Source organism: Mastigoproctus giganteus, chromosome 11, assembly GCF_048544385.1.
Source record: "Mastigoproctus giganteus isolate SK-2022 chromosome 11, ASM4854438v1, whole genome shotgun sequence".
In the NCBI taxonomy this organism is placed as follows: Eukaryota; Metazoa; Arthropoda; class Arachnida; order Uropygi; family Thelyphonidae; genus Mastigoproctus; species Mastigoproctus giganteus.
The window spans coordinates 136,718,999-136,739,119 of record NC_143585.1 but is presented as its reverse complement, the minus strand read 5'-3'; the positions used below and the strand labels follow the sequence as shown (position 1 = coordinate 136,739,119).

Genomic DNA, 20,121 nt, shown 5'->3' with positions numbered 1-20,121 from the left:
AAAATTTAGCTTTTCACTTTGTTAAAATTGCATCTCAGTATAACATGTGTAATTTTTCTGTATTCACTAAAATGTCATATGAGCATTGAACTCTATAAAACAGTTTGAGAGTGAACACTTGTCTTTAACAGGCACCTCCGTAGCCAGGTGGGAAGGAGCAGCAGTGCGTAGCACACGCTTCTTGATTAGACCGAGGTTCGAGCCCGTCACCACCAAATACGGAGGATGCGGAAAGGTCAGGGAATGACCACCACATATTCCCGGAGTAATATGGCCTTAGTTGCTAATGCTCCTAAAAACCAAACAACAACAACAACTGGTCTTTAACAACCTATATCAAACTGACAATAAAAAATATTGAAAAAGTAGTTTTTAATTGGAACTTTTTTTTTTTTTTTCATTTTCTCATATTTAGCCAAGACTAAAGTAACACAGCCTCCAGAAAACTTTGAAGTTGCTGCAAGTAAATCAGCAACGTTTCGATGTAGTGCAGAAGTTGATCCCACACTGGAATTATCTATTATGTGGCTCTTCAATGACAAGCCAATTGATTTTGATAGGGATCCTCGTATGGTACAAGCTTCAGATAATTCACTAACTATTACCAAAACAGTAGAACAAGATTCTGGTGTATATACCTGTGTAGCCAAAACAGAACTTGATCAAGATGAAGCTGCAGCCACTCTCACTGTTCAAGGTAATTTGCTTATAATTGAAGCAGCACTTTTTCTTTTCATTTTAATTCCAAATATATTAATGCAATAATGATTGTTATCACTAAATTACCCTTAGATTATTAAAGCAAGGCACCTGTTTTCTTAAGCTGGTTGTTACGCCTGTAGGTCCTATCCTTAGATAACTGTTTTCAACTGGTTTTCCATGCACATTGCATTTCTCAAATGTTTCTTGAAATATTCTGCCACCTGGGTAGGTTATACTAAAAATAAATTCTCATGATGTACTTTAATTTGAATAATTTTGCTTTAAATCGTAAAGAGTAAATTTTTTTTCCTATATTGGTAGAGTAGAACACCATATAAAGTTTATGAAAAAAGTGTTCCAGTATTCAAAAAAGGCTATCCATGTGGTATTCATAGCAATTACCATATATTTTGGCATATGAGTCAACACAGCCTGTAAGTTGACTGCTATTTTTTGGCTTGAAAATTTATACTTAATCATATATCCACATAATTATATTCCCCCATTTTTTTTATCATTATTTACATCTTGTGTAGTGATGTATTACAGTAAATTAAGAATCAGTCCACTTTTTAATTCTGCTATTTCTTTTAAAAGTTTGCATTGTAACATTTATTATACTATGCAGTAACCTGTGAAGAAAGTGCAATGCAATAGAAGCCCTCTTATTCGACCTGAGCTGGACCTGTAGCTGTTTCATTAATCAAAAAAGTTGGTTCAAGTGGGGAATCAAAAAAAAAAAAAAAAAAGCATACATACATACCTTAATCTTAAATTATAAGAGGAAACCTCATACCTTTTTAGTAGGACTGTAATTCTCTCAACATTCAATTGCAGATGAATACATTATTTTTATCCGTGATTGAGTGGATGAATGTATTATTTAATGTATTTGAAAACTAAATGCACAAGGCATAATCCTTATGGGTTTTGGTAATTAACTATATAATATCGGTGTAGATACACCATAGTTAACCCATAAATTTGAACTACTTATGTAGTGTAAAAGGCATCGTTTTAATAGAATCTCATATTGTGGGTTAACTTTTACACTACATACATAGTTCAAATATATTGGTTAACTATGGTGTATCTACATCGATATTATATAGTTAATTACTGAAACCCATAAGGATTAATACTTGTGCATTTCGTTTTCAAATACATTATTACCAACACCCTTTGGCATCTCTCATATTATGGATATAACTTCGCAACTGTGATGGCATGTTGCACTTACAAGGTACCTGCCCGCCTACTGATGATGAAACCCACTAGCTTCAAAGCGGTCGTCTGGGTGGTGGTAACCTCTGAAAATAAATAACAGTAGTCTTCTCTAATAGAGAAACGTATTTTATTTGAAGTAGTGCAATACCAACTATCTTGTTGTGAAGGCACCCACAATATGATATACTATTAAAATTATGCCTTTTACACTACATACGTGGTTCAAATTTATGGGTTAACTATGGTGTATCTACACCGATATTATATAGTATTATTTAATACATTCATCCGCAATTGAGTGTCGAGAGAATTACAGTCCTACTAAAAAGGTATGAGGTTTCCTCTTATAATTTAAGATTAATAATAATAGGACATATTGAGCTTCATTGCTCTTTCAAGTCTAGTTAGTAAATATATACCTTAAGAATTTTATTTTCATTTAAAACATATAGATAGACATATTCATTTACATAAAATCAGAAATTTTCATCTGTTTAGATGATTTCATCATCTAAAGGGATGAAATTTTTTGTAGAAGATTTCCTACTAAACAGATGAAATATGTTTATGAGCTTCACATTATTGACTATTGAATCAGGCTGTTGTTCAATATAATGTAAAACTGTATTTAGGTAATTTTTGGTCCTTATTTTATTTCATCTCTTTTTCTTCATATTTAGATCCATCTATTTCTGTCACAGTGTGCATGATTTATGCATCTTCCATAATTTCATTTTCCAACAAATCATCACCAATATGTTGGAAAAGAGGGTACAAATTCATGGGTAAAAAAACACTTTGAATAATGCAGAGTTCGTCCATGATAATTTTTGCAAATGGCAATAAACTCTAGGATTACTTGGTTTACTAATAACAAACAGATATAAAATGTGAATTCCAGTTGCATTACTTCAAGCTGATTCTTTCTTTGGATTTTTTATATCCTGATGCTGCAGGTGCCACTTTTTTTTTTGTCAATATTTTTGTAGGTAACATGTTATAATTTAAACCTATTTTGAAGACACAATATGGCCATACCAGCTCTTGTGCTACTAAACCTCAATCTCAACAGACCTGCTTTGTTCATATTGTAGAGTTGTTCTGCGATCAGTTTTTCTCTTTTGACAAATGACCTTAAATCTTTAAATTTTTGAGTGGCAGGCTGATCAGCAGATAATCTCCCACCAACTAATACTCAATATGTGAATACCATGACATTTTATTTTAATGTCCATGCCATACATTATTTTTTATAAAACTTTCTATGCCATCAACCATTTGATGGAAGTTCGAGGCTTTCCCCTTATTTGATTTTTTTTCCTGCCTTTTGCAGTTTTCTCACAATTCAACAATAACTTTTTTTTTAGAGACTCACGTTTATCAAGCCTCTCCACAACATCCAACTTAGTTTTCATAGAAACAAGGACTCTCTCTCTCTTTGTACATATTTTATTAATTACATGATATTTAATTAAATTACATACTTAATTACAATAACAAATTTTGTTGTAAAGACAGTTTGGAACAAACATACAACTGACTTCTTGAGAAGCATACAGTTCAGCAGGCAGACATAGTGTGCTACACTAGCCACACATGTACTGGACTAGTGTCCGCAGAATTCTGCAGAGAAGGGAAGCATTGATTAATCTGGGGAGTCTGTTAAGTGGAGATCAATTAAATGGACTTCTATTGTACTCCTTTATCACGAAACAAAAACTTAAAGCCATAGGTGATGATGATGTGGCATTGTTCTTATTGATATGATATATGTAATTTAATTATGTAACAAACACCATTCAGTCTTTTTTCTTGTTTAGTACTGTACTACAAATTGGGTTCTCTGTAAACAATGCCTCAATATGGAAGTGAGATAAAATAAAATCACAAAGCAGCAGTTTTGGAAGTTTACTTTTTGAGAGCTTGAAAATTTAATGCCTGATGAGTTTATAAGTTATTTTTGTCCAATAGAGAAGAGGAGCGAATGCTTGAGTTTTAAAAAGATATGCAACAATTTATATTTGTGTAAAATATGTATGTAATAAATTGTAAATACATCAGTAATTAATTCATATCTTTCTAACTCTAAGCACACTTTAATTCGAGTTTAGAATTTTATACTCATTATATAAGTTTACCTTAATTTTACAATTTTTTTTTTTTTTTTTAGTGCTTCACAGGTTGATTTATATGCAAGAATATATAGTATTTAATTAAAGAGTAATACTAACTTGAAGAACTTCCATTACAATTTTTAGAAATTATAAAATACAGTAATACCCCGAAGTTACGCGATAGGTGGGTCCGACGAAAATCGCGTAAGTCGAATTCGCGTAAGTCGGGGTACAACTTTGCATATAAATACATATAAATTTTGCTTAATTGGGACCAAGGACTAACAAAAACACTAGTTTAGAAGAAAAATATTAATAAAATTGCAGTTCTTTATACATATTAATACAAAATATGTATTAAAAAACAAATGACTTACGTTAAAAAGTTATTTCGATGTCGATGGCTTCATAAAATCTAACAAATTCGTCTGACGACACAGCGCGTTCTTTTTTTCACGCAGAATTTCTTCGTAGCAAGCTAATAATTTTTTTATTCCTTGCTTTGTAGCTATAACGCGTTCTTCGTTGGAGTCTATGTTTTCTAAAAATTTTAAGCCCTTTACAATTGAGCCCTTTTCAATTTTCAACCTGTCAAGTTTGCAATTGTCATGTGCTTTTCGCCGTTGCTTCGTTTAGGCCTGTAGCACGTGCAATATCACATGGTCTTTCATTTCGCTCAAAGCGTTTCACAATTTCATATTTTTTCTCTATCGACAGAGGCGGACTGGCCATAAGCCTTACCAGGGAAACCCCGGTGAGCCAGTGTGATTCTGGCCATAAACCATAGTATGAGGCCACTAAGAGTCCGATTGCGTTGTGCAGCAGATAAGAATTTTTGATCCAGTCCGCCTCTGTTTATCGATAATTGCTTTTCTTTTTCTCTCTGAATCTGCAGTGTCTTCACCAGGACGCTTCCTTTTCACACTTTTGATTAAGTATTTTACTCATTTTTAGGGAATAAAGCACAATTACAAAACGAGGAGGCACGCTTGATACGCATAAACAAAGCTGCGTGCATGTAGCAACTGAATAAACAACACCATAAAGGCAGAGATACACTATTAACACCTCACATTTCTAGGGGTTACTACCATAAAACAATAAAAATCCAGTTGCGTTTCTGCTAGTGAAATCTGTTATAAACTGGTAGTAAACTCGATCTAATTGCATTTGCGATTATACCGATAGCTGGAATTGTGTTGGTTTTTACGTTATTATGGTGAAATGTGTTTCCCCTTCACTGATATAAAAAACATAAAAGCAGCAAAGTTGAATATTGTTCATCTTTCGCTCTCATTCTCCGCCGTCGCACCGTATATCGATAACATATGAAAAACGACCTTGAAGATAGTGGGCGGCAGCGTTGCCAAACGAAAAAATCAAGAACCGCGTAACTCCGAGTTCGCGTAAGTCGGGGTAGCGTAAGTCGGGGTATTACTGTATACAGTTAAAGTAAACTTTCAGGATTCAGTTCCATTTTGAAATTTAGCTGAAATTGAAGTTATTTATTATACAACTAAAAGTATAAAATGTTCTTTTATACAGAGTTTATCATAACATGTGAGACCCACTTCAGGAATGGATTTAGGACCTAAAATCTATAATAAAAAGTCCATGTAAACATAAGTCTGATTTCGATTTGTTTCCAAGTTACAGTCATGTTTGTGTTCCAGCAATTCTTTCCACAAACTGGGTTAGTATAGCTGGCTCTATTCGACTGTTTGCAAGCACTGCTCAATATCTCATGATGGGTCTTGCTGTAATTATATAAACAAGATCGATCCCATACTGTGCTTTGAGTAAGTTTGAATAAGCTAGTTCTCCTGACAAAGTTACTACATTTGGAGCTTGTTATTAACATTTTGGTACTGTGTACATTTGCTGTAATAATTGGAGGCTTATTCAAATCAAGAGATGGCACAGACATGCATCTCATGTATGGACTTGCTAGATGCAATGCAGCCATGACACGACATCTGTATGCAGAAAACTTCCCTAATTGTCACATGCCAAATAAGACCTTTCAGCAAATACATGGATGTTTTGTGGAAACTGGTTCATATAGAAAAAGAGTTCCAGATAGTGGTAGACCCATCAGCACAAGAACAGAAAAAAATCCGACTGACATCTGGAACTTTTAGATGGGTGTTGAGGCATTTGCAGGCTTGTATTCTGGTACTCCCCCATATTCAAATTCGGCATCACTTTTATCTGAGTGACACCATGTCTCTGCTATCCCTACGATGTCTGCATTTGATGACTTAATCAGTACTTCAAATACATGAAATTTATTTACTATATTCCGAGCACTGGTGTACTTGCAAATATACATGCACCTGTTCTTACTCTTAGTTACCCTAACACAGCCATGTATTTATTTGTTTCATGATGATGATGCCCAGCATCTTGCTTTCAAGGCTGCTGCTATTCCAATAGCAGCAGTGCAAGAATCACCTTCACCTCTGCCTGCAGTTCTAGTTAATCTATTAGTCTGTGTATCCCCCCCCAAGCTAGCAGTTTTCTGATCCACTTATCACTCACTGCTTTGATAGCTTCAGCAAATATTCTCCTTCTATTTAAGTGTATCCCCATCCCTGTAAAAACAGTCTCTCCTGTTAAGAAAGCACAGACTATGCCAAGAAAAATTCTACCCCATTGGCCTTGCACATTCTCTCTGCGGCCGAATTGATTGACAAGGCTCTCAACATGTACTCCTTCCTATCATGTCTGGGCAGAATTGCAGACACTTTCAAATTCAATCATAACTTGCGTCTTTTTCCCAACATTGCTCTGTGCTTTTTAAGTCAGTCCTCAGATCTCCTACTCTTAATATCATTAGTGTAAATGTGTATAACAATATCACCTTTTGTGTCCTTAAAAGATGATATCTGCTCTACAACATTATGTACTTTTTGTCCCTGGCAGACATACCCTGGTCCTATTCCACCTATCCCTCTTGCACAATATATTTCCCATTTTCCTGACAATAGAGAAATTGATAATCATCATCTCCTTTGGGACCAGCGCATTCTGCCTTGGAGATTGCTGCTGTGTTGCCTGATGCACAGGTGTAAGCTGTGTCACTGAATTGGGCAGCTGAGAGCTTGACAGGGCCTTCCATTTTAATTCCTTTGAGGACATCTACCCTACTCTTCAAACTCTCATAAACGCTCATCATGGGAACACTAAGCTGGCATCTAATTTCTTCACACTTGCACAGAACACACACAAAGACATCCCCTTTACTGTATCATGGCCAGAAAGGTTGGCAAACATTGCACAATTGGCACATTTTGTTAGACTGTGATTAATAGGAGAATCGTCCCCTTTGGTTTGACCCTGACCCCACAGCATTTGCACTACACCATGATGGTTGCTTTTTTTGCTCTAGTCTGGGGCATGATTTTCATTTAAATACAATTTAATTGATCAACAATGAGAATTAATAAAATTAATGAACTTGGTGGCATACTGTTATTTGCCCCTATGATATACAATGTTAAATTTTATAGTCACCTCACTCATCTGTTTCTGCTCACATGAAATGATCCTCCTCAGTGCACGCACTGTTTGCAACTGCTATCAGTAAAACACATTCTGATTGAATGTACCTTGTTCAACACTGCCTGACAATTTACTTTCAGCTCCATCTCAAACCCTTTGTCACTCAACAGCATCATAAGTAATGATGCAAAACTCTGAATTTTTCACCTACTTGAAAAAAATTAAAATTTATGATCGATTCTAATTGCTCCCAGAGCAGTTATCACATGTAAACTTACTTACTTTGATAGGCACAATATGGCCTATTTAGCCCTTGCACCAGAAAATCCCACAACAACAACAACAACCTATATATTAAGACACATAGAGTTGAAACAAACAATTAATGTGCAACAGATATTTTTCCGAGGAGTCTATCATACCAGGTGTGACCATTGCTAGGTTAAATAAATCTCACATCAGTATGTGATTGGCGCAGTGTAGTTCCTTTAACTAAAGAGTCTTAATATATGGAACTGCTAATAATCATAAGATCAAGGTTTTTATTTTTCCTTGTTGCCTATGTGCTGGAAAAATGAATGGAAAAATAAATCCGGAAATATTCTGTTACTGAGTGAGCAACACCTGCATAAGTTCCAATTATTATTTGTAAAGTTAAAATCCCCATGTTAAGACATCCGATTTACTGGCCCACTTTATTTTTTACATAGTTGTTTATTATACTCATCATATAAATCTTTATTAAAGAGAATATTTTTTTACTGAATTTTTAAGTTAATTGGTTTATTTTGTTTTACTATGTGTAATTTTATAATCTTTACCCTTCTTATAATGGAATTTTAGTGAACTTATTCCAGATTACAACTATACTTACTGTACAGAAAGAAATATCTCAAAATATTTCTTATTCCTTAATCTTATGCCACATTAAATAGACAGCATATCTATTGAGAGATTGTAATAGCTAGTTATGTTCCTGGTTTGTATTATGTATGCATATCATATAATAACAAAAATATTCTGAAATAACCATATTAAACCACTTTTTTTCCTTTATTATAAAACTTTTGGATATTTTGTATAGTTAGGTTGGTTGGTTGCAGAATAAGTTATTGAAAAATGTAAAAATTTTCTGAAATGTTGGCTGGTTGAGGTTTTACAGCTGGAATCATATTTTTTTACATAGCCATTAATGTATTGATTATTTTCAGTATAAAGTTAAGTTTATTTCTAACAGCATTTATCCCATTATAGATGTACCCAATCCTCCTAATATAATGGGTGTTCAATGTGATGGATTAACTGCCCTGGTTGAATGGCAACCTAGTGGAGACAGACGTGCACCAATACTTAGCTATACAATTCAGTATAATACCAGTTTTACTCCAGAAACATGGGAGGATGCATTTGTGAATATTCCTGCACCAGATACACGCTTCAAGGTAACAGCAGTTAATAAATACAACTCAAGTGAGCAAGCTCCCAATGAGCATACCAGGTTTGATCAGAAAACTGTGGTGAATGATCTTATAATTCTTGAATGTGTAGCAGCAGCTACAACATTGTGTCAGAGCCCATAATAATATCTTTTGAGCATGTGCACACAAAATTTGAACTCATTATTATGTACTAATCTAACAGAAAGCCACTTTAGGTGAATACTTGTTTTTCATTTTTCATATGGCGCATTATAGCCTTAGTTGCTCATGCGCAAATAAATCCAAACCAAACCAATCATTTTTCATATACTCTGAAAGTTATGAAATTTGAACAGAACAATGTGACTAATAAATAATTTTTAACCAACAAAAACATTCTCGCTTTGCTGCACCCGCTTTATTCTCCTGACTTGGCACCAAGCAAATTCTGGTTATTCTCACAATTAAAACAGGATGTGCAAGGAAAATGATTTGAATTAATTCAAGAAATCCAATCAAAATTGATAGACTGCCTAAAAGCATTCATGAAATAAGATTCCCAAAATTTTTTTGATCAGTGTGCAGTTTCGGAAGGTTACATTGAAAAATATTAATAATTTAAGATTTATCATTGAATAAAATTAATTTTTTGCAACATTCAGTGAGCATTTTGATCAAACCTTGTGTTATTTGTTCACTCATTATGTTTAATGTTTTGTAAACTAAATGATAATATCAGATTTTATATATTTAACTTTTGTTTTATAGAATAGATCATTTTTATTTTATTATACATTTTATAATTAAATTATAATATGGGGATGTAAAATTTTTATAATAATGATATTTGAGTTACCTCTTTTTTTTTTTTTTTTTTGTTAGTTGTTGGCACATCGGCTTCTGTGGCCATAATGCACCTCCCAAAGTTTTTGCATTTTACTCTGATCCTAGCCTGAGGCGGGATTTGAACCTGCGATCTTTGGTTTGCCAGGAAGGCACCTTACCCACCTGGTAGCCCGGGCGGCTCTGAGTTACCTCATCTGTTATAATTAATATGTTAACCCTTACTCTCTTATCGATTTGCATATGTAATGACTGCTGTTGTAGTTGGTATTCTTTCCAAGAAATAAACTGATTTTGATATAATTGATTGATTATATAAGCAATATATATTTATCTCATAAATAGCTCACTGATAAAAATGCAGAAAAAAGCAGGACAAAAAGTTAGTTTAACCATTTATACATTAAGTGATATTTATAAAACGACTATAGTAACATAAGACCTTGAGACTCTTTAGCTCTTGGTACTATTTCTAACGAAAATTGAACAGAAATGTGAAAGCTGTTGAACTCTCAGTTTAATATTTCATGCAAAAATTTTAACTAAAATCACAGGAAGAAGAATAATCGTTAATGGATGTGATCAATATTTATTTTGAAAGGAGAGCAGTTTAAGTCAGTATTAATAGAAAAGCTTTTACAGAATAATGTGAATATTAGTGTCACACTTATAATGTACTTAAGGAATACAATATAAGTTTACCTTTTGATGAATGGTACTACTGATAGCCCAGGTGCCAAGCGATTTTGTGATCAAATGTCTTTACAAGTAAATTAGCGCTCTTTCTTGGTGAAATAAAATCGTTTCCTTATTTTCAGCATTACATTAACACTCAATTCATTCAGTAAAGAAAGCACTTTACTAGATCAGAAAAAGTAACCTTTTTCCCTCTTAATATTTTGTTTTATTACTAACCCACTACCGCTTGGTCACAAAGGTGGCACTGCTCCTGCCTCCACGTGGTGGGGCAGGTAACCTGGAAGGGCAAAGCTCTCCCTTCCAGGGCAAAAATAGAGCAATCAGTTCCTAAAACCCAGAAATCCACTGGTGCATAGATGAGACTCTTACAGGGTGAAAACAGTCGGAGCCTAATTTTGTTGCAGCTAAACATCAAAAGACTGATGTAGCCAAAATCAGAACACCAACCTTTCTTATCATTTACTTAACTGAAGAACAACCTATTGGCAAACCCTTGCCATTTCTAGTGCAAAAATGCCTAGAAAGCATAATAGGTACTCCCAAGACAGTTCAGCACTTAAGATCAGGAGACTTACAGGTTGAAGTTGCCACTGTTTGACAGTCTGAGCAACTACTAAACCTAAAATCTTTTGGTGGAACTTCCGTTATCATTTTACCACACATTTCTCTAAATGTGTCAAGAGGTGTCATCACCAAATGGGAACTCATGAACGTGTCAGATGATGAGCTGAAACAAGAAATACAAGATCAAGGAGTAATCAATGTAAGAAGAAGAACGACAAAAAAAGATGGCATTGTTGTTCCTACTCGGAACATAATACTCACTTTTGATAACCCAAAACCACCAATAGCGATCAAAGCAGGTTATCTTAATTGCCGTGTTAGAGCGTATTTTCCAAACCCCTTACACTGCTATAAGTGTCAGAAGTTTGGGCACTCACAGATAGTCTGCAGGGGAGCAGCTACCTATGCCGCATGTGAATCCACTGTGCACCAACACTGAATGCACAGCTACAGTACCTAGTTGTCCAAACTGAGAGAAGCACATCTGGCATTTTTAAAGGAGTGTCCCCTTTGGAAACGTGAAGAACACATACAGCGACACAAAACTGAACACAATGTCACCTACCAAGAGGCCAAAAAATTTTTACCAGCCCTGAATACTAATAAACCAACCTATGCTCAAGCAACCAAAAGACATATATCAATTGCAACTCAAATGGTGGTAACCATACCACCAAGCGAATCGCTATCTAAGTGAGCAAGGTCAGTATTGTCCACCACACCAGTAAACCAAACAACTAGCAAACAAAGTAAAGCCATAAATACTCCAATTACTATACAACAGATGCCTCCCCACAGAAAAACACTAAAGTGTTTTTCTTTAAAAACACTAGTCCTGATGCAAGCCAAACAGATTGCATGGACTTAGAAGATAGCTCACAGCAAGATGAGCACATACTAGAACTATTCACTGATGAGGATATGGACACTGGAAAACCATATTTTCCAAAGAAGGGGAAAGGGAAACCTGAGCGAAACAAATCGAGGATTCTACTAAACCCAAATAATGCTTACATTTCTGCAGTGGAACTGTAGAGGAGGTCGCAGTAATCTAAATGACATCCAAGATCTCCTCACACAATATGATCCCATTGCTTTCTGCCTTCAGGAAATCACCCTAACTCCACATATAACTGTTTTTCTCCAGGACTATATAATTCATCGGCAAGATCGTGTTGTACCCAACCCTAAAAATTGGGCACGTGGAGGTGTGGCATTGATAATAAATGCTCAAATACCCTCCAAACCACTCCCATTAAAAACAAACCTTGAGGCAGTCGCAGTGCGAGTCAGCATTAATTTTGACTTGACTATCGTCTCGCTATACTTGCCGCCTAATCAAAATGTAAGCTACATCGACCTAGAACAACTAGTGGTACAACTTCCTCAACCTTACTTCATCCTAGGAGCCCTCAATAGTCATCATCCGTTATGGGGAAATCAAAATATGGACAAACGAGGACAAATTATAGAAAAGTGACTTGACCAGCACAATTTGATTACTCTCAATAATGGTGCACACACACCTATACCCATTTATCTGCAGGATCTACTTCAGCTATTGATGTCTCACTATTCTCAGCATCCATATATCCTCTATTTGGATGGACTATTCATAGCAATCCACCGGGTAGTGACCATTACCCAGTGATATGCCAGATTGATGCAAACATCCTCTGCTTTTCTAACAGCACTATCAAATTGAACTTTTTCAAAGTGAAAGGGGATATATACAAAAAACTTGCAATACTGGAAGAAAAGCAGGTCCGGCAAGCATTCATAAACTTAGCCACAGAATATATATCTAACCAAATACTACAGGCATCAGTCCAAGTAATTCCAAAGCAATCCAACAAAATATCAGCACGCTCAAAATTTTGGTGGAATAATGAATGCAGCGCGGCTAAAAAAGAAAAGAACAAAGCATGGAACATCTTCAGGAAGTTTCCAACAACTGCAAATTTCATCCACTTTAAACAGGCTCGGGCAAAAGCAATACGTATTAGGCAGACAAGCGAAAGGGAAGCATAGAGATGTTTCCCCTCTACAATTACAAGAACTACAAAAATTCAAACAACATGGACCAAAATATGACATATGTACTCTAAACATCCACGCATCAACCTTCCCATGCTAACTGTAAATGGTTGTGATGTTACAACAAAAGTGGAGATTGCAAATGCATTGGGTGAATCATTCATGAAAATCTCAGCCACGGCATCTTACACACCTCATTTTCAGGTACGCAAAGCACAGGCTGAGAAATATTTCATCAACTTCGAATCAGTGTCTAGTGCTGCATACAATCTCCCCTTCACAATGACAGAATTGCACCATGCTTTAGCCACCAACAAACTCAGTGCAGCAAGACCAGATGAAATACACTACATCGTGATAGCACAACTTACTGAACCAGCTCTTAAGACATTGTTACTTTTTTATAACGGAATTTTCAAATAGAATACCTTCCCGAACAAATGGCATCACGCTTATGTTTTGGCATTTCCAAAACCCAGAAAAGATCCTACAAATCCACAACACTACAAACCTATTATGCTCACCAGCTGTATGAGCAAGATTCTGGAAAAAATTATCAGTGCCTGCCTATCCTGGTTTCTAGTCCAAAACAACCTTCTTAACCCAGTACAGTGCGGTTTCCATGAAGGAAGATCCACTCTTGACTTATTCATCATGGCAGAAATAAACATCTGTGATTCTTTTTGTACAAAAAGAACATCATGTCATGGTTCTCTTTCTCATAGAAAAAGCATTTGACACAGCTTGGAGGTATGGTATAATGCAAACCTATATGATCTAGGACTATGCGGACACCTGCCAGTTTATCAGAAACTTCCTCCATCATCGCTCATTTCAAGTTAGAGTCAACAACCAGTTATCTTCCAATTTTATCCAGGAAGAAGGGGTCCCACAAGGTGCTGTTGTTGTTGTTATTATTTTGATTTTTAGGAGCATTAGCAACTAAGGCCATATTGCTCCGGGATATGCGGTGGTCATTCCCTGACCTTTCCGCATCCTCCGTATTTGGTGGTGACGGGCTCGAACCCCGGTCTAATCAAGAAGTGTGTGCTACGCACTGCTGCTCCATCACACCTGGCTATGGAGGCGCCCCCACAAGGTGCAGTACTAAGTGCCACTCTACATTCTCTTTTGGGTCTTCCTTGTGGTCTCTTTATCTCTAATTCTTAGTCAGTACTGCATTAGGCAGCCTGTGTTGTTTCATCCGGTTCACATGTCCAAACCACTGAAGTTGTTTTTTGTAGATGTTCTCTATTATTTTGTGTTCAAAATTTAGATCTCTCCTTACTGGTTAATTAGTTTTATGTTCTCTCCAATTTGTTTTATTGATTTTCCTTATACATCTCATTTCAAATGATATTATTTTTTGCCTTTCTTTCTTATTTAATGTTTAAATAATTATGCACATTTATTTACCTATTTTTATTTTGTTCATAAACAGTTCAATCATGTGCTTCAGATCATCACCGATTTTTTTCTTTCTGAATTTATGTCCTGTCTCCTTTCTAATCATTCTCCTTTTCAGACCAAGTGTGCAGATTACAAAATAGCACAGGACCCTGAAGAATAAAACTTTGCTGCTGTCTCTTTTAAATATGCATTTTATTTTTAAAGTTAAACAGAATATATTTGTAATATTTTTATAGGTATCTATGACTCCTTGGGCCAACTATACATTTCGTGTAATTGCAAGGAACAAGATTGGCCCTAGTCTACCAAGTGGTCACTCTGAACGATGTACAACACCTCAAGATGTTCCATACAAAAATCCAGATAAGGTTATGGGAAGAGGAATACAAAAGGATAATCTAGTCATTTCATGGGCAGTAAGTAGCTTAAGTTCATGGCATAGATTACTTGAACTTTATTTTCTTTTATTCTTTTATCCACCAAACAGGAATAAATTACATGGTAGGGATATTGTTGCAATGTCCCTTCACAGCCAAAAGGCCAGGGGTTAACACTTATAGAGATGATAACAACCAGATATATTACAGAAATAAATAAATTGCCATTAAGGGATGTAGGACATTTAAATGAAATAACATCAAATGAAATAAGACATTAATAAGACGATACGACTTCCATAATGGCATTAGGTTACATAAAATATTAAGATCACATTAAATGAAATTACATTAAAAATTATATTAACATTTAAATTAAATGTTAATTAATTTAAATAAATTAATTAACATTTAATTACAAAATAAAATTACATTAAAATTTAAATTAAATTAACAAAATGACACTTGATACACTTGAAAGTCCCGATTTTCGTCTGCAGCTCATGAGAGAGAACAGCATGAACAAAGGCAGTTGATGCACATACCACTGGCTCCTTCCTTGGTATGCTCAGTAATTAACCGGAGCATTAAAGTGGCGAATGCAGGGCATGTTAGTTTTGGATGCGATGAAGAGAAGGCTTTTCATTTTACAGACTGTCCGGACCTTCATTGACTATTCCTTACTGGAGGAAACCTCAGGTGAATTTAATTAAATGATTTTACAGAAGCTGGCCTCTTTCACTTTACTTTATTTTACTTCCTTTTTTATACAATAATCTTATAAATGTTGTGAAAAGTAATTCTAATTTGAGCCAGTTTATTAGAAACTGCCATTACTTATGATGCACAGTGATAAGTTACTTATTCTGTCATCTCTTAACAAATAAGGTAGATTCCAGTGATAGTTATAAAAGGGTCCATGTTGCTTTCCCATAGTGTGTCACACACTATTAAAATAAGAGAAATATGAGGGGGATTGAAAAGTTTTTAGCCCAATTTAGATCGCAAAGGTTTTCATGAAAGACAATACTGCCAACCTATGCTGTGACTCTTCTTATGTGTTCACAGATAATTTCAGGTTTGTAACTATATTCTTCTCCTCTACAGAGGATGTTGAAGTGTGGAAGGTGAATGAAGATGCCCACTATTGAGAGAAACAAGCACTGTGCAGTGATTGGGTAGTACCTTCATTTAAAGGGATTGCTGCCAAAAGAAATTCATGAAGACATGCAGCAAACATTAGGAGAATCTTGTCTTTCATATGCCACAGTCAAAAATTATAGAATTTAAGCATGGATGAGACAGTGTTGAAATGCAACTGCAGTGGGAGGCTTGTTACTAACTATATCAGCACCTACAAATGTGGATGCCATTCATGACATGATTACACAAGACTACAGAAAAACATTGAAGCACATTGAGACTACATTCATCATCTTCCATAATTGAGCTCATGATATTGTGGTGATTGTTTCAATAATGAAGATTTCTTTGAGGTGGGTCCCTATAGCACTGAATGCAGATAAGAAACAGGAGTGTGAGGTGTTGTCATGAGATTGTGCAACATTTTTAAGCTAATGAAGCTCAGTTTTTGGGGGTAGTATGTCATTGTGGACAAAATGTGGGTGCACCACTTCAACCCAGAAACAAAAGAACGTTTGAAAGAATGGAAGCATCCCTCTTCTCTCCCTCCTCAAAAGTTTCAAGTGCAGAAGGCAGCTGGGAAAGTCACAGCATCCATCTTCTGGAAGCAGAAGGAGTGATCATGGTTGATTTCCTGGAATGAGGGCAACTGTCAGTGCCGAGTATTATTGTAACCTACTAAAACCTATTTCCTGCAAGGAATTGAAGCTGAGACATGGGGAAATTGGCCAAAGGAGTCATCCTACATCAAGCATTGCATCGACGCACAAAGTGTTTGTGACTCATGCAACACTACGTAACTGTGGGTTGGAGCTATTACAGAATCTGCCCTACCCATCAGATTTGGCTCCATTGGACTATTTTCTATTTCCAAATCTCAAAAAGAACTTGAAAGAACAGAAGCTCAGCAGTGACAATGCTATGATGGATGCAGTCAACAACTAGTTTGAGTCAAAATTCTCTGAATTTTATTTGAGTGAGTTACAAAAGCTAGTGGATGGTGCCAAAAAGTGTGTTACTTAAGGAGGGGGGAAGAGTATGTTGGAAAAAAATGGATTTTCACAACTTTCCAGCATACCATCTGTAAGAGGCTAAAAACTTTTCAGCCTTCTCATCTAAACTGTTGGCATGTGAGTACATTCTTTTTAATAATAAAGTTTCTCATAATAGTCTTTTTGGTGTCAGCAAAAAACTTCATGCCAGCAGACATGTTGGTATACAGAGCTCACCATTCAGCTTTTTTTTCTTTTTTTGCAAAAAAGGCTAGATTTAGTTTAAAATAGTAGTTTTCATGCCATCTCCTATTTTAGCAATATAAAGGAAACAATTATAAAATTCTATATACACTAAATGATCACTGAATTATGACCACCTACCGTATTGAGTAACCATTTACATGTTTTTTTTTTTTTTGATTTGGTAGTTGTTGGCGCATCGGCTTCTGTGGCCATATTGCACCTCCCAAGGTTTTTGCAGTACTTTGATCCAAGCCTGAGGCGGGAATCGAACCCGCGACCTTTGGTTTGCCGGGCAGGTACTTTACCCACTCGGCTAGCCCGGTCGGCCCATTTACATGGATAACAGCCACTATTCGCCTAGGCATTGACTACATGTCTGAAGATGTTCATAGCAATCAGGAAGGATATAGAAAGCTTTGCAGGCAACCATGCTGCCTGCAAAGCTTTCTATAATGTCAGAATAGATGTTTGTGTGTCCATATGCCTCACTTCCCATTTCAAAGCATCCCACAGGTGTTCAGTTCGATTGAGGTCAGGTGAATTTGGAGGCCAGTCAAAATGGGTGATATCTTCATTGTGTTCCTGGAACTACTCATGTACAGTGCAGGCCCAATGACATGCCACATTATCATCTTGGAAGATCCCATTTCTCTTTGGGGGAAAAAATGCAATGTGGCAGGGTGCACATGGTCTCCCAATAGCTGCTGGCAGACCTTACCACTGAAACATTGGTCCATATGTGCCAGAGGTTCTAGTTCTTGTCAGCAAAACATGCCCCATATTAAACAAACACAGTCCACCTGCCTGGATAGTAGGCACCATACACAATGGGTCCACAGACTCGTGTTGCTTGTGCTGCACATGAAGGCATCCATCAGTGTGTTGCACCAAGTATTTGGACTCATTTGACCAGCAAACTTGTTTCCAGGCCATCAGTGTTCAACAAGCGTGTTGTTGACATCACAGCATTTGCCATCGATGACAATCAGTGGTGAGGAGAAAGTGGCTCTTGGGTCGTCTGCTGTGGTACTCCATATGTCTGAGCATGCAGTGTATCATTGTGTGGGATATTATTCTTGCATTCACAATATTGTATTGGCCCCTCCATAGCCAGGTGGGAAGGAGCAGCAGTGCGTAGCACATGCTTCTTGATCAGACCGGGGTTCGAGCCTATCACCACCAAATACGGAGGATGCGGAAAGGTCAGGGAATGACCACCGCATATTCCTGGAGCAATATGGCCTTAGTTGCTAATGCTCTTAAAAACCAAATAACAAACAACAATATTGTATTGCAGTGCCAGCTGTCACACAGTAACTTGCTGTTGAACCTCTACAGCACACTGCACCCCTTGCTTACCATGAACATCCACTTTGCATAATCCTTTATGGTTCTGTCAGTGGAGGTGGTTTGACTTTTGACACCAATCTTTGTACACTTTAACTGCAGTAACAATTAACCAATGCGCAAACCCCCACAATCATGCCCTTTTGAAATTCTGTGATATCTTTACTATGCCCCATAACTGTTACTTTATCACTTTGACTTGCAGGACCAGATGCAAAATGCATAGGAAGCTGTTTGGTTTTTTTATACTGCAAAGTTATGTGGCATAGTCCATTATGGATGGAGATGGTCATAAATCAGTGATCACTGATTATAAAAAAAAAAAAAAAAAACACCACTTCACTTCCCACGTCACTTATCCAATCCATGTAATGGTTTTTCCAGTTCTTCTTTGAATTTATTCATACTACCTACTTCCACAACACCAGGTGAAAGTTTGTTCCAACAATCAACTACCTGCCTAACTGAAAGCTAATTTATACAATCTATCCTGCAACCATCCTTCCTCAGTTTGAATTTATGCCCCCTCAAGTGAGTAGTCCAAGCAAGAGGAAGGATGCCACTGGCATTCATTGGGAAATTCATACAATTAGACTCAAACGGTTCTGATAATTAGATAAAATTGGCTACATTTCAGATTTAATTATAAAAGTCCAGTTTGACCTTGTACACCAATAAACTAATTAGTGATTTCATGTAGAAAATTGTGGTTTGTTAAATATTCTTACTTATGAGTACTTCCATGTAATGGCCTCTTCAAGCTTAATTAAATCTTTCTCTCTTTCCTTTAATTAGCCAATGCCTTTAATTGAGCAGAATGCTCCTGAGTTCTTCTATAAAATATTTTGGAAAAGAGAAGATATCCCAAAAGCTAGTTGGGAAGTAAAGGAAATTAAAGATTGGAAGCAAAGTCAGCTAGTTATTGAAGATCAGCCAACTTTCAAACCCTATAGACTAAAAGTAGAAGCTCACAATCGCAAAGGACAGGCTCATGTAGCAGCTACAGAAGTAATTGGTTACTCTGGAGAAGATGGTAGGGAAATGGATATTTACTTTTAATTTATTAGTGTGACTTTAATAGCTGTGTGAGATATTTCCAAATAGCCAATTTCTTATTACAGTAAGATTGCAAGTATAAATGTAACAAGTACATGCAACTGGTTCACTGCATATTTATATACCCGTCATTATTTAATTATATTAATTGCATTTCTTTGGATTTAATTCATCACAAGTATAACCAAGCCTCCCTTCACCCCCACTCCTAACCAAATCACAGCGAGGGGTTATAACATGTGGCTCCCCCCTAAATACTTGTATAACAGAGTAATGTGATCATTTTAAACGACACCTCCTAAAATTGCAAATAGCTTCAAGTAAAAGGGTGCAAAAGATATTAAATTTACAAGTAATATTCCATATTCTCTGACACTACTAAATTTGTCAAAAAAATGTAAAAATTATCACCATCATGATCACAGTATAACTGACCATGATG

At 36.1% G+C, this 20,121-nt stretch overlaps 1 protein-coding gene across 1 annotated transcript in view; it reads left to right on the top strand.

Annotated features, from left to right (window-relative positions):
- LOC150078459 (neuroglian-like) overlaps positions 1-20,121 on the top strand; it is a 442,449-nt gene that overhangs the window by 333,141 nt on the left and 89,187 nt on the right. The window contains exons 15-18 of the mRNA XM_090385067.1: positions 416-697; positions 8,802-8,989; positions 14,755-14,934; positions 19,419-19,656. Of these exons, the coding sequence (XP_090241193.1) occupies positions 416-697; positions 8,802-8,989; positions 14,755-14,934; positions 19,419-19,656 (888 nt within the window). The remainder of the gene's footprint in view (positions 1-415; positions 698-8,801; positions 8,990-14,754; positions 14,935-19,418; positions 19,657-20,121) is intronic.